The 20,330-nt window shown below is 43.0% G+C and overlaps 1 protein-coding gene across 5 annotated transcripts in view; it reads right to left on the bottom strand.

The window, feature by feature from the left end:
- LOC135557754 (syntaxin-binding protein 5-like) overlaps positions 1–17,031 on the bottom strand; it is a 150,183-nt gene extending 133,152 nt beyond the window's left edge. For all 5 annotated transcript variants that reach the window (XM_064991326.1, XM_064991328.1, XM_064991324.1 and 2 more), the window contains exons 1-2: positions 16,577–17,031; positions 2,561–2,658 (exon numbers count right to left, since the gene is read on the bottom strand). In XM_064991326.1, coding sequence (XP_064847398.1) covers positions 2,561–2,658; positions 16,577–16,717 — 239 coding nt within the window. In that variant the 5' untranslated portion in view covers positions 16,718–17,031. The remainder of the gene's footprint in view (positions 1–2,560; positions 2,659–16,576) is intronic.
- Positions 17,032–20,330: the final 3,299 nt, after the last annotated feature.

Raw genomic sequence — 20,330 nt, 5'->3', positions numbered from 1 at the left:
CACTGATCTGAGAAGGGAACAGCGTGGGTGGTTGCATGACTCCGCATTCACCTTCCTCTCCCAGAGATAAAAACCTATTTCTATCTGATCGACATCAATCAAAGATATGACTGAAGTTAAGATGCTTCTCTCCTCTCAAATTCAAAGCTACCAACGTCAGTGAGGAGGACGAATCGCCAAACCATTCACTGATGGTTTATCTTCAGCTCAAGCGGTAAAAAAAACACATGTTGTCTCAGCGTAAACTGACCATCATAGCCAGCATATCAACCACTCTGTGGTTCCATCTTGACTGACACAAATCTAATACCAATGCAAATAGTATGCTAAACTGACCTTAGATCAGTATCTTAGGGCACTGTCATCCTGCACCAATAGTACTGAGACAATTTTTAGTCTCACCTTTCCATTCAGATGTAAGTAGACATTAAGCCCATGTGTAGAAGAAAGCAGCAAGAGACAGAAAGACAGACAACAGGGAGGGACAGAAAGACAGACAACAGGGAGAGACAGAAAGACAGCAGAGAGAGACAGAAAGACAGATAGCAGAGAGACAGAAAGACAGATAGCAGAGAGACAGAAATACAGCAGAGAGAAACAGAAAGACAGACAACAGGGAGAGACAGAAAGACAGACAAAAGGGAGAGACAGAAAGACAGACAACAGGGAGAGACAGAAAGACAGACATAAGGGAGAGACAGAAAGACAGACAACAGGGAGAGACAGAAAGAGAGACAACAGGGAGAGACAGAAAGACAGACAGCAGGGAGAGACAGACAGACAGCAGAGAGAGACAGAAAGACAGACGGCAAAGAGAGACAGAAAGACAGACAACAGGGAGAGACAGAAAGACAGACAACAGGGAGAGACAGAAAGACAGCAGAGAGAGACAGAAAGACAGACAACAGGGGGAGACAGAAAGACGGATAATAGGGAGAGACAGAAAGACAGCAGAGAGAGACAGAAAGACAGACAGCAGGGAAAGACAGAAAGACAGACAACAGGGAGAGACAGAAAGACAGACAACAGGGAGAGACAGAAAGACAGCAGAGAGAGACAGAAAGACAGACAACAGGGAGAGACAGAAAGACAGACAACAGGGAGAGACAGAAAGACAGCAGAGAGAGACAGAAAGACATACAACAGGGAGAGACAGAAAGACAGCAGAGAGAGACAGAAAGACAGACAACAGGGAGAGACAGAAAGACAGACAACAGGGAGAGACAGAAAGACAGCAGAGAGAGACAGAAAGACAGACAACAGGGGGAGACAGAAAGACGGATAATAGGGAGAGACAGAAAGACAGCAGAGATAGACAGAAAGACAGCAGAGAGAGACAGAAAGACAGACAGCAGGGAAAGACAGAAAGACAGACAACAGGGAGAGACAGAAAGACAGACAACAGAGAGAGACAGAAAGACAGACAGCAGGGTGAGACAGAAAGACAAACAACAGGGAGCGACAGAAAGATAGACAACAGGGAGAGACAGAAAGACAGACAACAGGGAGAGACAGAAAGACAGACAACAGGGAGAGACAGAAAGACAGACAACAGGGAGAGACAGAAAGACAGACAACAGGGAGAGACAGAAAGACAGACAACAGGGAGAGACAAAAAGATAGACAACAGGGAAAGACAGAAAGACAGCAGAGAGAGACAAAAAGATAGACAGCAGGGAGAGACAGAAAGACAGACAACAGGGAGAGACAGAAAGACAGACAACAGGGAGAGACAGAAAGACAGGCAACAGGGAGAGACAGAAAGACAGACAGCAGGGAGAGACAGAAAGATAGACAACAGGGAGAGACAGAAAGACAGACAACAGGGAGAGACAAAAAGATAGACAACAGGGAAAGACAGAAAGACAGAAGAGAGAGACAGAAAGATAGACAGCAGGGAGAGACAGAAAGACAGACAACAGGGAGAGACAGAAAGACAGACAACAGGGAGAGACAGAAAGACAGGCAACAGGGAGAGACAGAAAGACAGACAACAGGGAGAGACAGAAAGACAGACAGCAGGGAGAGACAGAAACAGGGAAAAGCAAGGAGGGACAGAAAGGCAGACAGTAATCACACCTTAATGAGCTACTTTCAGGGAGAACACATGCTGGAACAGTAAAGGGGCAGGCAGGCAAGAGGCGAGATAGCGGGCAGGTGCTCTCTGTAGCTATGGCTCCCTGGGGTGCCATTCCACTGCTCTGTGTTATAAAGCACAGCAAGCTGTTGTCCCTGTAAACTGGCTGCCAGCTCTATATCAAGGATTAAGAGTAAAGGATCGGCTTTTGTCTTTTACAGTGTAACATGCCATTTTACTGTAATATGTGTTACTAGACATCGATAGAATGAGTATACATAAACACCAATGAGCTCAGCCTGCTCTTCCAAGGGCATTGTCTTTCTATCTATCCATCCATCCATCCATCCACCTACCTGCTGCTGGTCTGGGCTGAGAGCAGCCCCATACAGGGCCTCCCCCTCGGGGACCCAGTGGCTAGTGTACACAACACAAACAGATCAATGGAGTTGAACACAGCATCACACAGAGCAGAAAGGATACAGTCTGAGGGCCCCGCTCTGGGTCCCAATGGCCAGGATCTTCTGGACTGGGTCATGGGCCATGGACGACGGCTGATAGGGGAAGCCATGACGGACAGTCTGGGCGTCCAATGAGATGGCAGCAAAGCAATGAGGAATGAGGAAACAACAGATACAAATCAGGGTTAGTGGGAATAAGCGTTCTCTCAATAGAGTAGTTTTGTGTCCACATAATTCAACATCAATATATTTACTCAAATTAAACACTTGAATATTTACTCAGAATAAACACTTGAAATTACAGGCAAAGGAACAGCAATACATGAGCACAACAACAATTAAACTGTGATGTTTAATGTGTACGCCTAACGGTTGGGTTCCATGATATTGTGTGTACACTAGCAACAACACCCCTACTGGGCACAAACAGTTCAACGTCTAGTTTGGATTTACAGTTGGTTGAGTTGTCAACAAATGTGAATTGAATGTGAAATCAACCAAAACTGTCACCTTATCATTGGATTTTGGTTAAAAGTTGGGTGAAAAAAATACATTTTTATACGTTTTCCACATTGATTGAACATCATCACATTACATTTTTGTTTGAAATTAAGTGGAAATAATGTTGATTCAGCCAGTTTTTGCCCAGTGGGTGATCTCTTTTTATGGCGCCTCCCACATAGCAGCTAATTGTGATTATATTACTCTGCAATAAAACCCTTCACATTGGGGCGTGACAGGTCTACCACAATATGCTGCTGCTGGAGTATTGCATGAGTCAGTCAGTTAGGCAGGTTGTTGTAGCCCACTTGTTTGCTTATAGAGCAAGTGCCCCTAAAAAACAAATTCTCATTTAGAAAACAGACTGTGTGGCATCAATATGAGAAACATTTATTCTACATTTGCAATTGTGTAAAGTACTTAAATCTCTTTTTAGTGAGCCTTCTAAACACCAAAGTAACATTTCCGATATTGCTGCACTCTCGGAACTAAAAGCACAAGCATTTTGTTACTCCCGCAATAACATCTGCTAAACACGCGTATGTGACCAATTCAATTTGATTTGAGAAACGCCAGTTTGTAAGTTAGTGGACACCAGATCAATTTGAGTATGGGATGACTGTGTTACTCTGGTTGGTATTATTTGAGTCAGGTTGAAATAGTCTTTGAGTTTTTTCCTGCACGTTTTGTTTATCCAGTTTATATTGAAATCGCCCATGAAGATGATCTCCTTCTTATAGTCACATTCTTTAAGCATGGCATTTAGATGGTCATAAAACAAGATATCAGATGTTAATTGTTGATATAATCCACTTATAGTGAGCGACATAAGAGGAGAGAGGAAGACATTCAGCCCCATACATTCAAGGTCATTGGCATGTTTCCATATGTTACGATTGAATTTATAGTTATCTTCCATGTACATAACCAATCCATCCCCACTGCCGTCTCCCCTGTTGCTCCTGAATAAGGACTATCCAGCAACATTAAAGGCTGAAATAGGAGAAGATTTCTTCAGCCATGTCTCAGAGAAACAGAAAAATCAAGATCAGACTCATTCAATAAATGTTCTACCTGTTCACTCTTAGATATAATGCTATGAATATTCAAATGACCTCCCAATATATCCTCTAGGCTTGGAACGAGGGTCCCAGAGCATTTTAGCCTGATGGATGCTTTGAAAAAGTTATCTGCAGATTGCTCATTCTCTTATGGTAGCAACAGAGGTTATGAGTTACACAGATGTCCTTCTCTGAACTTGATAATATAGGCTACTCAAATATAGATTATTTCAATCATGCATGTTCCACCATTCATCAATGATTTCGGTCTGGGTGGCTAATTAAGGAGCCTTTTCTCCACTTCTCTCAGAATTACATCCTCCTTATCAGCCATTTGTTCTGCAAGTGACCTAACTTCAGACTCTGATGGGGAGCTTGGTACCCTGGGCCGCTTGGGTGTTTGTTGATTCCGGATTGTTTGAATGAAAGCCAGCATTGATGTTTGGCTGCCTTCTTTCGTATTCTGCAGAGAACTGCACCGCCTTCGGGGTCGCTTATTAACCTCAGAGTTTTCTATTGGGTTATGATTGTCACTGGTCTCAGTAGTCACTTTCCCAGCTTCATTTTTGGCATTTTTGGCATTTTTCCTCTTATTCTTCTTTTTTTTCTCTAAATGAGAGGTCACTGTTGTTGAAATTTTCACGAATTGGGTGGGAAAGAATGTTCTGGTGATTTCCACGTGGACTGGAGAAATATCAACAAATTGAAGCTGTCAGTGTAGCTACTTAGCATGCAAACATTAGTTTGCTATCTTGCTAATCTTATCTAGCTAGCTAATGTTATCTGTTCTTGCAGTTTTTTTTAGTGCAAAGTATTCAAAACATTAGTCAGCTGGCTACTGTTTTGTAGTAAGCATAATAGTGTAACGACCCTGGGTTTATAAGCGTGGAAATCGACCCCGCCGCAAGAGCATGCTTTTGCAGCACAGTCGATAGCGTGCCGGACCTTGGGCGAAGGCCGAGGGTTCGAGACCTGCTCCCTACTGTTTCATTAGAATAGTGAAAACTTCGCCACAGACGGAAACCAGTATTTTTGACTTCACCATCTATTGTTGTCCCCAAACTTTTGGCATCTTCCATAAGAGACATTTGTTTTTCTACTTTGTAATGAACACGGTACAATCTTTGGTAGGTAGGATGCTGGCAGTCTGCTGGCAGGCTTCAGCTGCTGTACAGCAAAGCCAAGTCAGTCGGTGCTCATGGTTCTTACAGGGGAAGAGACATTACAGGCTACAGTGACTTGGCTCATGATGCACATTGCAAATGACATGTAGCAACACCCTGAGCACATCAGACACGAAACACCAATACAAATGTAATAGCACAACAAAATAGATAAACAAGTTCCTTGAATTTTCTTTTGCGGGTGATTGTTCATTATAGTTGTTTTGCAAACTGAGCAAGCTAATGTTCTAGCTAAATTAAACCAAGTATTCTAGCTAGCTAGCAGCTAATGTTAGTCACACATGCTAACAGAGTTTATATATATCTAGCAAGTTAATGTGAGCTGAAGTATCTAGCTACCTTACCAATGTTACGTCCTGTTAATGTGGTTATCAAAAAGATAATTACTAGCGGGTTGAAATGAACGTTAGTGGTATGCTAGTTTGCTAAACAACTAGCTAGCTACCCTAGCTCGAGTGTATCGTTCCTATCATTGTTTTGACAGCAGCTCAGACTGGAGCGAGTTTATAGTATGCTATAGGTAGCTAGGTTAGAATTAACAATGCATGCATGCAAAGACATTCTATACATTTATCAACTGGATTGTGTTTTAGAATTACAGCTAGCTATGTCACGTTGTTAATGTCATTTCTTGACAGTAGGCTTACAGACTATATGATTGATAAATATGGCAAGTCTATTTTCTCGAGTCTACGCGGATCAATGCTGGTAATACAAGCTGATAATAACGTTAAGACTGTTTTTGCATTGCTACCTCTGGAATTGTGAATGTTATAGTTAGCTAACAAGTGTCTATTCAGTGTTAGTTAACTGCCAGTGCCAATATGTAACATTATAGGCTAGCTGTTTCTAATGACAATGCATGAATGCAATGACATTTTTTAAATGTATCAACTGGATTGTGTTTCAGGAATTATATGTCACGTAGTCATTGTTATTTCTTGACAGTAGGCTTTTACCACTGCTGCTTAGTGCAAACAAATCTGGTCTAGAGATTGAGTGAGTCATTTGTAGAAAAGGAATGTAGAGGAATTGTTACAATCTAAGACATAAGACGTAGTTTAAAATGTATTGGGCTGTAGGCTAGGTGTTATCAGTCAAATAGGCTACCTATTTGAAAACAACTTCTGTGTGCCGGTTAGTATTCTTTTTAATTGACTTCTGTTATGTCTGAGTTAGCTGCATGTGTGGTTGTTGTACTTTATTGTAACATGAGCCTTTGACTCTTGTCATCTCTCCACAGTCTACAGGAATTGGGGTTCCCTAGTGGGAGATTTGTGGGACCCTCGACCTTGTAGGATCTGCTCCAGACACACAGCTTTCCCGTAATGTCAGGACAGCCGTCACGTCCTGACCTTAGTTCCTTTTTTATGTCTCTATTTTAGTTTGGTCAGGGCGTGAGTTGGGGTGGGAATTCTATGTTTTGTTCTGTGTGTTATATGTCTAGGTGTTTTTGGTATGGTTCCCAATCAGAGGAAGCTGTCAATCGTTGTCTCTGATTGAGAACCATACTTAGGCAGCCTGTTTTCCCACTATGGGTTGTGGGTAGTTGTTTTCTGTGTATACGTTTTAACATATAGAACTGTTTCGGTTTTCATTTATTTCTCTTCTTCTTTTGTATTCAGTATTCAGTTATATTTCATTAAAATATTTCATACTCCTCGTCAGAGGAGGAAGACAACCGTTACAACAGCCAAGTGCCTGCACATCTTCTGAAAACATCTGAAAACCTTCCTCTACACCAAGTATCTTGATGTATCCCACAGCACCCCCCCCTCACCACCCCTCCACTAAAACCCTTGCCTTTCTTGCAGTAACTCTGGCCCTCTTCTTTTCTTACCAGCACTGACTTTGCTGACCTTATCTAAGTCAAAATGTACCTACTATGACTGTGATATGGGGTTGTCTCACTTAGCTACCTTATGATGAATGTACTTACTGTCTGTCTGCTAAATTACTAAATATCTAACTCCTGTTTTCATCCCTCATCACACACTTCCACTTGCCTCACTTTTTGAAAGACGCTCTGGAGCATGCCATCTCATCTCACGCAATTGGCATGCTGACTGCAGGAATGTCCACCAGAGTTGTTGCCAGAGAATTTAGTATTCATTTCTCTACCATAAGCCGCCTCCAATGTCGTTTTAGAGAATTTGGCAGTACGTCCAACTGGCCTCACAACCGTAGACCCTGTGTAATCACAGGACCTCCACATCCAGCTCTTCACCTGCGGGATCGTCTGAGACCAGCAACCCGGACAGTTGATGAAACTGAAGAGTATTTCTGTTTTCTTAAATTGACTGATTTCCTTATATGAACTGTAACTTGGTAAAATGATTGAAAGTGCTGCATGTTGGGATTATATTTCTGTTCAGTATGGTATTTACGATGTACCTTTATGGGCCCTCATGCTTGACACTCTCATTGCCTGCTGTTGTGTAATGCATCTCTATCCAATCCTCTGTTCTAATTGTTTCTGTGCAGTCGTCAGTTATCCGGTGGAGGCTGTTACCCTGGCTGCAGGGATGCTAGCATTCATGTGCTTTAATGAGCAGCGTCTAAGCAATTATCCACATGTGTTGTTATTATATAAATGATATATATTTCTACTTATTAGGATCACAAAATTCAATGTGCCAACTTATGTTTTTACCGAAAACCCTCTTTCTGTCATTGTGTTTCTGTCAGACATGTTGAATACAGCCCTGGGCCGTTGACCAACAGTGACTACTATTGTTGCAACCCCTATTATTAGCTTGTTCAACCTCTCTTTCGTATCGTCTGAGATCCCCAAAGATTGGAAAGCTGCCGCGGTCATCCCCCTCTTCAAAGGGGGAGACCATCTAAACCCAAACTGCTACAGACCTTTATCCTACCCTACCTTTCTAAGGTCTTCGAAAGCCAAGTTAACAAATTTAACAAACAGATCACCGACCATTTCGAATCCCACCGTAACGTCTCCGCTATGCAATCTGGTTTCCGAGCTGGTCATGGGTGTACCTCAGCCACGGTCAAGGTCCTAAACGATATCATAACGGCCATCGATAAGAAACAATACTGTGCAGCCGTATTCATCGACCTGGCCAAGGCTTTCACCATATTCTTATCGGCAGACTCATATTCTGACTTAGAATATGTGGACAACTACAAATACCTAAGTGTCTGGTTAGACTGTAAACCCTCCTTCCAGAGTCACATTAAGCATCTCCAATCCAAAATGTAATCTAGAATTGGCTTCCTATTTTGCAACAAAGCATCCTTCACTCATGCTGCCAAACATACCCTCGTAAAACTGACTATCCTACCGATCCTTGACTTCGGCGATGTAATTTACAAAAAAGCCTCCAACACTCTACTCAGCAAATTGGATGCCGTGTCAACAGCGCCATCCGTTTTGTCACCAAAGCACCATATACAACCCACCACTGCGACCTGTATGCTCTCGTTGGCTGGCCCTCGCTTCATATCCATCGCCAAACCCACTGGCTCCAGGTCATCTATAAGTCGTTGCTAGGTAAATCCCTGCCTTATCTCAGCTCACTGGTCACCATAGCAGCACCCACCTGTAGCACGCGCTCGAGCAGGTATACTGTATCTCTCTGGTCACCCCCAAAGCCAATTCGTCCTTTGACCGCCTTTCCTTCCAATTCTCTGCTGCCAATGACTGGAACGAACTGCAAAAATCACTGAAGCTGGAGACTCATATCTTTCCCACTAGCTTTAAGCACCAGCTGTCAGAGCAGCTCACAGATTACTGCACTTGTACATAGCCAACCTGTAAATAGCCCATCCAACTACCTCATCACCATATTGTTATTTATTTTATTTATTTTTCTCCTTTGCACCCTAGTACCGCTACTTGCACACTCATCTTCTGCACATCTATCACCCCAGTGTTTAATTTGGCATACTGTAATAATTTCGCCACTATGGCCTATTTATTGCCTTACACCCCCTTATCCTACCTCATTTGCACACACTGTATATAGACTTTCTCAATTGTAATTATAGACTGTATGTTTGTTTATTCTATGTGTTACTCTGTGTTGTTGTTTGTGTCACACTGCTTTGCTTTATCTTGGCCAGGTCGCAGTTGTAAATGAGAACTTGTTCTCAACTAGCCTACCTGATTAAATAAAGGTGAAATAAAAAAAATACAAAAATAAAACTCTCCCCAGGACATGTTGCCATGTTCCTCCTCTGCTGTACAAAGCATCCCATTACATACAAAGCACCCCATTACCCGGAAGACCCCTATTACAGGGGTCACCCCACGGTAGCCCACGACTGCCCCCGATCTACCGCCCCCCCCCCACCCCACCACCTGCACCCCAGTATGAGCAGCCACCTCTGGCAGACAGAGAGAGGGACAGGGACAGAGAGCGGGATAGGAACTCAGGAGGGTGGTACCGGTGGGATCGTCTCTAGAAGGTCATTTTACCAGGTGGCCAACTCTTCCTCCAAGTATTCACAACACTGAATGAGAGAAGGGGGCTACAGACGGGACAGTCTGGCTCCAGAGACCACTGCAGACACCGTAACCACCACTCACACAACCACAGCAGACACCGTAACCACCACTCACACAACCACAGCAGACACTGTAACCACCACTCACACAACCACAGCAGACACCGTAACCACCACTCACACAACCACAGCAGACACCGTAACCACCACTCACACAACCACAGCAGACACCGTAACCACCACTCACACAACCACAGCAGACACTGTAACCACCACTCACACAACCACAGCAGACACCGTAACCACCACTCACACAACCACAGCAGACACTGTAACCACCACTCACACAACCACAGCAGGCACCGTAACCACCACTCACACAACCACAGCAGACATTGTAACCACCACTCACACAACCACAGCAGACACCGTAACCACCACACACCCAACCACAGCAGTAGCAGTAGAAGCGGAGCAGCCTCGACCGCAGGGACAGAGACAGCAACTGCTCCAACAGCTCCAATCCCATCATACCCCTCCGCCTCCCTGCTGCCACCTCCCCTCACCTCTACCTCTGTGATAGCCCTGGACTGTAGCCAGGAGAGCCTGGCCAAGCCCAAGCATCAATTTGAGATTGTTTGTCACTGGCTTACAAACAATATAATGTCAAATTGGAAATATGTTTTTCTTGTCTTGAGTCAATAAGTATTCAACCCCTTTGTTGTGACAAGCATAAATAAGTTCAGGAGTAAAAATTCTTAACAAGTCACATAATAAGTTGCAATAATAGTCTTTAGCATGAATTTTGAATGACTGCCTCATCTCTGTACCACACACATTCAGTTATCTGTAAGGTCCCTCAGTTGAGCAGTGAATTTCAAACACAGATTTAACCACAAAGACCAGGGAGGTTTTCCAATGCCTCGCAATGAAGGGCACTTATTGGGCTGCATCCAGGCTGCATCACATCCGGCCGCGATTGGGAGTCCTATAGGGCGGCGCACAATTGGCCCAGCGTCGCCCGGGTTTGGCTGGGGTAGGCCATCATTGTAAATAAGAATTTGTTCTTAACTGACTTGCTTAGTTAAATAAAGGTTAAATAAAAAATAATATGTAAAATTGGTACAAGGATACAAATAAAAATTAAAACAGACGTTGATTATCTTTTTGAGCATGGTGATATTATTAGTTACACTTTGGATGGTATATCAATACACCCAGCCACTACAAAGATGCAGGTGTCCTTCCTAACCCAGGTATCGGTATGAAGGAAACCACTCAGGGATTTCACCATGAGGCCAATGGTGACTTTAAAACAGTTACAGGATTGTTGTTGTTGTGATAGGAGAAAACTGAGGATGGATCAACATCATTGTATTTACTCCACCAAACTAACCTAATTGACGGAGTGAAAAGGAAGCCATTAAAGAATAAAAATACTCCAAAACATGCATCCTGTTTGCAATAAGGCACTAAAGTAATACTGCAAAAAAATGTGGCAAAGCAATTCAGTTTTTTTCAGGAAAACAAAGTGTTATGTTAGGGGAAAATCCAATCCAACACATTACTGAGTGCCACTCTCCCTATTACTGAGTGCCACTGCATCATGTTATGGGTATGCTTGTAATCAATAAGGACTGGGGAGTTTTTCAGAATAAAAAAGAAATAGAATGGAGCTAAGCACAGGCAAAATTCTAGATTTAATCCTCATTCAATCTGCTTTTCAACAGACACTGGGAGATTCATTCACCTTTCAGCAGGACAATAACCTTAAACACAAGATCAAATATACAATAGAGTTGCTTACAAAGAAGTGGCCGAGTCCTGAGTGGCCGAGTTACCGTTTTTGCTTAAATCTGCTTGAAAATCTATGGCAAGCCTTGAAAATGGTTGTCTAGCAAAGATCAACAACCAATTTGACAGAGGTTGAAGAATTTTGAAAATAATAATGGGCAAATATTGTACAATCCAGGTGTGCAAAACTCTTAGAGATTTACCCAGAAAGACTCACAGCTGTAATCGCTGCCAAAGGTTATTCTAACATGTATTGACTCAAGTGTTTGAATACTTATGTAAATTAGATATTTAAGTATTTAATTTTCAAAAAAATAGCAAAAATGTATAACAAAAAAAAACGATGTTTGTTATTTGTGTAAAAAAATATTGTGTGTAAAAAACAATTTAATCCATTTTGAATTCAGGCTGTAACACAACAAAATGAGGAATAAGTCAAGGGGTACGAATACTTTCTGAAGGCTCTGTATCTAGGACTGGGTGATATGGCCGATGTTTCTGATGTTTGATGTTTCTGAATAATATAAGTTGTATATATGCTTTATGGGTAGTGCATGGCCCTATGATAGCAACAAATAAAAACAGGTGATCGCCATCATTTTCCAGAGACATTACTGTATTATTGAACGTAACAAATCAAAAATGAAAATGATGCTATAGAAGTTAAAGTAAAAATCCAAACAAGTCAGTGAATGCATACCTGTATAGTTTATTTTATGTTTTTACCACCCAGCCAGTGTATTCTGTGCACATGACAAATAGACTTGACTTGAATTTTGTGATGTGTAACATTATACCTAGCTAGGCCGACTCATTTCTAATTGGTTGAAGATTTTACGTCAATGACAATAACAAAATTATGAAAAGATTGCAATTTAACTCATCCGGGTTATAGTTTGGCCCGGGTAGGTTGTCATTGTAAAATGGGATTTGTTCTTAACTGACTTGCCTAGTTAAATAAAGAAAGAAATAAGTAGCATTGTGTATCCTAAGTTTAACTAGCTACCCTTTGCAGGGACGTGAATATGGTCCACCATAGTTTGGCAAATTGATGTTTGATAGTAACAGCACAGAGTATAGTTATCTTTTGTAAACAAGACTAAAGATTGTTTTAGTGTTGACTACTGCAGCTAGGGTAGCAAATTAGCAATAATATTAGCTACAATTTAAAGCAGGATTTTCACCACCTAGTACGCATGCCCTGACGCATTCCTCACTGCAAGATTTTGGGGGATTTGTAGGAGGTGGGAGAATGAGTGTTTGCAAGAGTTTCAATGGTGGGAAGAGTGATCGGGAGGTTTTCAGAAATGCACACACACAACAGTGTGCGTTCCCGGGTAAGTTTTCATTGAATACTCAACCAGATCCCATGAGGATACAGACCCGTTCACGTCGTCTGAACACCAACGTGTTCGTTTCCCCACGTTCACGCAGGGTGTGCTGAAGCCGTGACAACTCCCGAAAACTGTTTGTCGGAAAGTGATCTGGAATTTTTACCCATAGACGTGTATTTTCATGCAGTTCTGGGAGCATGAACAGCAGTGTGCAGCATTTTCCTTTTATTTTTCATTATAACCTGGTGTTTCGAACTCTGAATGCTGATTGGCTGACAGCCGTGATATATCAGACCTATACCATGGGTATGACAAAACATTTATTCTTACTGCTCTAATTACGTTGATAACCAGTTTATAATAGCACAAAAAGGCACCTCGCTTTGCGTCGTGCCTAGGAACAGCCCTTAGCCGTGGTATATTGGTATACAAAGGAGATTATTGTGGACTACAGGAAAAAGAGGACAGAGCACGCCCCCATTCTCATTGACGGGGCTCTAGTGGAGCAGGTTGAGAGCTTCAAGTTCCTTGGTGTCCACATCACCAACAAACTAACATGGTCCAAGCACACCAAGACAGTTGTGAAGAGGGCACAACAAAACCTATTCCCCCTCAGGAGACTGAAAAGATTTGTTATGGGTTCTCAGATCCTCAAAAGGTACTACAGCTGCACCATCAAGAGCATTCTGACTGGTTACATCACTGCCTGGTATGGCAACTGCTCGGCCTCCGACCGCAAGGCACTACAGAGGGTAGCAAATGGCCCAGTGCATCACTGGGGCCAAGCTTCCTGCCATCCAGGACTCTATACCAGATGGTGTCAGAGGAAGGTCCTAAATACTGTCAAAGACTCCAGCCACCCTAGTCATAGACTGTTCTCTCTGCTACCGCACGGCAAGCCGTACCGGAGCGCCAAGTCTAAGTCCAAGAGGTTCTAAACAGCTTTTACCCCCAAGCCATAAGACTCTGAACATCTAATCAAATGGCTACCCAGACTATTTGCATTGCCCCCCCCCCCTCCCTCTATTGTAAACCGCTGCTACTCTCTGTTGTTATCATCTATGGATAGATGTACCTACATGTACATATTACCTCAACTAACCAATGCCCCCCACACTGACTCTGTATCGGTACCCCCCCTGTATATAGTCTCGCTATTGTTATTTCACTCCTTCCCTTTACTTGTTACTTTTACATCTTATTCTATCTGTATTTTTTTTAACTGCATTGTTGGTTAGGGGCTCATAAGTAAGCGTTTCACTGTAATGTCTACTACACCTGTCTTATTCGGCGCATGTGACTAATATAATTTGATTTGACATTGGCCATATACCACACCTATTCTGGCCATATACCACACCTATTCTGGCCATATACCACACCTATTCTGGCCATATACCACACATATTCTGGCCATATACCACACCTATTCTGGCCATATACCACACCTTTTCTGGCCATATACCACACCTATTCTGGCCATATACCACACCTATTCTGGCCATATACCACACCTATTCTGGCCATATACCACACCTATTCTGGCCATATACCACACCTATTCTGGCCATATTGCTTAATTATAGGATTGACACTTGTGCTTTAGCTGCACCAATCAAAGCAGTGAAGCATGTAGCGAAGCGAGACTTTAGTGGTCAAAATCATTTATCTTGGGGCAACAGGGGAATAGGGTTGCAAAATGTTCATATTTATTTTTGTTTGTTTAATACAGACTAGATTTAAAACATAAGTGAAATTTTACAAATTATCCAATGGATTATGTCGATTTTCTGGAGGTACAAAATCATACATTTGCATCCCCTATTTTAATTTGCTCCGTGGTTTAGGCGGCCAAACAAACCTGTTTGGGTTTTTCGGGACTCCCCAAGAGGAACAACTTTGCAGGTGTTTCTGACTTCTAAACAATGCTATGCTGGTGGGTGGTAACATTCAAACCCAGCCCTGAAACGAAATGTAAACTAAAAACAATTTTTTACATAATCTTTGAAAAAAGACAGAATTGATACGGATTTTCTGGAAGTGGGCAGTTCGGATTTATCACTTCAAACCCAATATATCATATTTTGACTAAAACGATGACTTATTGATTTAAATAGTTGTGCATAATCATGGGTATGGTCTGATACTTGTGTTTCAGCTTGAAAATGTGAATTTATACTGGTGTGGGCGTTTAAATTCCGAGCAGAGGGCTAACGCATATTATGTAAGAGCCACTCCACTGTAGCAGACACCTGCAATCGCGCAGGCAGGACCCGCAACACGGGCCGGGCATTGCGGGTTGATAACATCGCAACAAGCAGGGGGCTTTGGACGATTTCCCTCGACCACGCGCCTGGAGCGCCAACCCAATTATGACTCTTCAGGACGCGGCTCGGTCAAAAACATTTGAGATATAACATATTGTAGCCTAGGCTGTACATTCTAGTCAACCATTCCAGATATTACGCGGTTCTAGCCATGCGCAAATGTTTAAACCTTCATGCGCTCATGCGACGCAGAGAAACACGTCACCAATACGGAGGCCTGCGTTTTTAAATCGCTGGTACGATAATGGCTATAATAATATACCTCCTATATGGGTGTTGATTTCAATATAGTGTTAGGGCATAGTCTGGACCATTGAATCCGACAAAAAAAAATAACATGCGCGCACACGCGTATGCAGCGCCACAATAAGAAGGCGAAAAATACATTGCATCCGCGACAATTTAAACCAAGGGTTGTCCATTTCACTAGAAAGCAAAGCATCCTATCAACTATTGCCTAACATCAATTTGCTGTGGTTGCCTATGATGGGCTAAATTCGTTCCAGCTGTTTACCGGCAGTGCGTGCATGTGCATCGAATGTGAGTGTTTATTAACCCCATCCATTCTTCTGTCCTGTCTAATTCAAGGAGGAAGGGGAGCCAGTGCATAATGAAACGGGCCTACTAATTTCAGAGGCATTCTCCCGCTATGGCTGGATGAGGGGATCGGGTGAGTGAACTGGAGGGTGTGTATGGTGGGAAACTGATCGCCGCTGTATCAACCCGCCAGGGACCCAGCGATAGACATGTTAATCCAAACGGAGCATAGATTATGCAAGAAGCAGGTTCTTTTAGCCCAACCCCTCCGTATGACAGTTCATGCGAAGTGCACATGACATGAGCGATGAAGCAAGCCAGTGTATTTTAACGGAAGGGAGGATAGGCCTATATGTATACATTTATTAGATTTTTACAAAAGTATAGGCTAATGATGGGATGCATGTAAATAAACGCAAAATCATGATGAACATACTATTCCATATTGGTACTGGTATATATCGAAAGCGCATTCGCCATATGCGCATTTTACAGGCTGGGTTGCCAAACCTTGGTAATGGACAGAGTGTCTAAACCAGCAAATTCTCATTGTTATAATACCTTTTCATAACATATAACAAAAAAGACGAGGCAAAGGCAGTAGGTAGGCAATAGTAGCCGAACCGTCCATCAGATGATAACCGTAACATTATAGGCTATACATAATATATAGCTGGCGGCGCGTTAATTTTCACCTGTATCAATATTGAGAGTAGGGGTTGCCAATATGCAGTGAGAAAATAGAAACATACACACGCAAACACCAACATTCATTCACAGACTGTTATGTTGGATACAGCTACATTATAAACGGCATCTGACTCGCCCACCTTGCAGAGCTGAAAATTCTCGGACTGAAGGGTCTCGTGCATCAAATTGTTCTCCGGGGCGCCCGACTGGCCAGACGAAACAGAGGAAGACGCCTGCTCCTTTAGGCCGTCCAGCACCTTCCTGATGTTAAACTTCTTCATTTTACCCCCAGAAACACTGCGATGACAACGGAAAACAAAATTGAGATGACCCGCTGAAGATAACGGGGTAAAGCCTCTCTCTCGCTCTCTTCTGATGCCCTCCGTAAATCTCACATTTTAGCTGGTGGTTTTACATAGTGAAAAGGGTTTCGGCCGCGCACCACTCGGGTCGGGCTCCTTGACGCTCAATGTTCGATTCTCTATGTATTTGTTGTGTGGCTGTGGTGCGTCTATGTAATTCTTCTCCGACTCTGTGTCCCACTGCGTCTCCGCTGCTCGCTCGCTCGCTCTCGCCGTTCCCCTCCCCTCCACTCTCTCCGCTCAGGCAACGCGGAAACTGCAGCGGTGCTTCTGCGCTTTTAAGCACCCGGATGTTTGATTGAAGCGCGACCGACGCTGCTCACTTTACCTATCTCTCCTCACAAACAATGTTTCTACCTCTCTCTCTCTCTCTCTCTCACACACACACACACACACACACACACACACACACACACACACACACACACACACACACACACACACACACACACACACACACACATACACACACACAGTGCAGGCAGGGTGAAGAGCAGGATTCGCTCCATTGCACCTGGTGTTATTGTGATGCAGCAGTATGAGTATCAGGGTAAGAAATCAGGGTGAGACATAAGGGTGATATCAGGGTGAGACAGCCAGCCAGGCGGCCAGGCGACCTTGTTCTCCTTGTACAACCCACATCAATATTAAAACACCCCACTAAAACTATCTCATCCATTATCCATGGTGATCACTGTGAGGATTTGATTTGAACCGTGCTTGACTGCATATAATGCATGTAATATTACTCATTGTTATTTTTTCACTATGTTTTGTCATGAGAATAGATCAGTCACTAAAGGATGCTAAGATCCTCAAAAGCTTTTATTGGGTAGCTCTCATGCCTCGCTGACGTACACTGAGTGTACAAAACATTACGAACACCTTCCTAGTATTGAGTTGCACCCCCTTTGCCCTTAAAACAGACTCAATTTGTCAGGGCAGGAACTCTAAACGGTGTCTAAAGCATTCCACAGGTGCCCTTTGACCAAGGCTTCCAAAAGTTGCGTCAAGTTGGCTGGATGTGCTTTGGGTAGTCGACCATTCTTGATACACAAGGGAAGCTGTTGAGCGTCCAAAAACCCAGTAGTGTTGCAGTTCTTGACACACTCAAACCGATGCGCCTGGCACTTACTACCATACCCCGTTCAAAAGGAACTTAAATCGTTTGTCTTGCCCATTCAATCTCTGAATGGCACACATACTCAATCCATGTCTCAATTGTCTCAAGGCTTAAAAATCTTTCTTGAACCTGTCTCCTCCCTTTCATCTACACCGATAGAAGATTTAACATCAATAAGGGATCATATATTTCACCTGGATTCACCTTGTTAGTGTATGTTATGGAAAGAGCAGGTGTTCCTAATGTTTTGTACACTCAGTGTATAGTGTTGGCACCAGTGGACTGTCTGCACACACACACCAGGTGCCCTTGGCACACACACACACACACACACACACACACACACGCGCACACGCACACACACACGCACACACACACACACACACACACACACACACACACACACACACACACACACAGGTGGGCAGCAGGAAGGTAGAAGCACAGGGGTGGAAGTAATGGCTGTTTACACTCCCAGATCAACACCTGATACCCCATGTCTGATCTGCCCAATGCTGGGGAGTTCCCCCTTACTATCTAAAGCATTGTTACACTGTTCTATAAATTATTACAGTTATTACATTATTATTATATTATCATCGCGTAGAAGACAGTATTGAATAAAAACCAAGATAATATTTATGCTAATTAAATATTCAGAACTATATCAAGGTAATCCTTTTCTTGTAATTAATATTTTCATAAGGTACTCGTATTGACCACACCCCACTTAACCCAACCTAATAATATCCTTGTGTTTCAGAATACATTTATAGAGCAAAGAAAAAGGCCCTTATTAGGTCATCTCATTCCCTTTGTGTGTGTGTGTGTGTGTGTGTGTGTGTGTGATTGTGTAAAACGAGATGCCGCCCACACTCACACACATAAGGCCACAGTGTGGGATGGGAGGGCCCTTGCCAACTGTGACATCAGTGATTTCATTTACCACCATTGTGCCGTGGCCTGGCCATTCATATGGCTGCTGCTGGAGGTGTTTGTTTGTGTGTGTACTGTGTGTGTGTGTGTGTGTGTGTGTGTGTGTGTGTGTGTGTGTGTGTGTGTTTGCCCACTGTATTTAGAATCAGACTGCTGTGTTCGTGTGCTTTGATAACGCGCTGCATTGTTCTCTTTGAGAGGGGCAATGTTCAAAGAGAGAGAAATAAAGAGGGATGGGGTTCTGACAGAGGTGTACATGCTGTTTTCAGTCAAGGTGAGTGTTATTTTTAGAACCTCAATCAATATTTGATTATTGTTCAAGGTCATCTAATGTTGGTGACCTGCCTTTTTATAGCTGGAATGTGCAACCAGTGTGTGTGTATGTGTGTGTGTGTTTGTGTGTTCTCCATGTTTCCAGATTACCTGATTAATGCGACAGTCCCTCTCATAAACAAAGTGACTAATATGTCTCAGATCTGATTGGTTGCCTGTGATTAAACCTGGGGCCGTCTTTCATGACATCGCAGGACCTTGTATGGACCAATCACATCGCAATGCATCAGGCTGGCCCTGTAGCACCTCAGACGGTCATCTATCATCTGTCGGCAGAGTAACCCTGGGAAATATGCAAATACACAGGGACCTGATTGGACTGTGAGCGATATGGGTTTATGTACAGAATAGTGTATGGCTAATCCAGTGGTAATCCAAGGCCAGGGGCTAAAGTGAAACATGCATCATTAGTGTGAACAGAGCAGGTGCTTCAGTACTACAGCACTATACATTAAAACATTCAACTCCACCATAATAACACTGTCAAGTTGGTCATTTGTGTAACAGATGACTTGATACTTATCTTTGGTTTTTATTCTCGTTGGCTGACCCTCGCTTCAAACTCGTCGCCAATCCCACTGGCTCCATGTCATCTACAAGACCCTGCTAGGTAAAGTCCCCCCTTATCTCAGCTCGCTGGTCACCATAGCATCTCCCACCTGTAGCACACGCTCCAGCAGGTATATCTCTCTAGTCACCCCCAAAACCAATTCTTTCTTTGGCCGCCTCTCCTTCCAGTTCTCTGCTGCCAATGACTGGAACGAACTACAAAAAACACTGAAACTGGAAACACTTATCTCCCTCACTAGCTTTAAGCACCAACTGTCAGAGCAGCTCACAGATTACTGCACCTGTACATAGCCCACCTATATTTTAGCCCAAACATCTACCTCTTTCCCTACTGTATTTAATTTATTTATTTATTTTGCTCCTTTGCACCCCATTATTTTTATTTCTACTTTGCATATTCTTCCATTGCAAATCTACCATTCCAGTGTTTTACTTGCTATATTGTATTTACTTTGCCACCATGGCCTTTTTTTGCCTTTACCTCCGTTATCTCACCTCATTTGCTCACATCGTATATAGACTTGTTTATACTGTATTATTGACTGTATGTTTGTTTTACTCCATGTGTAA

Source organism: Oncorhynchus masou, chromosome 16, assembly GCF_036934945.1.
Source record: "Oncorhynchus masou masou isolate Uvic2021 chromosome 16, UVic_Omas_1.1, whole genome shotgun sequence".
Lineage (NCBI taxonomy): Eukaryota > Metazoa > Chordata > Actinopteri > Salmoniformes > Salmonidae > Oncorhynchus > Oncorhynchus masou.
This window is presented reverse-complemented; position numbering and strand designations above follow the sequence as displayed.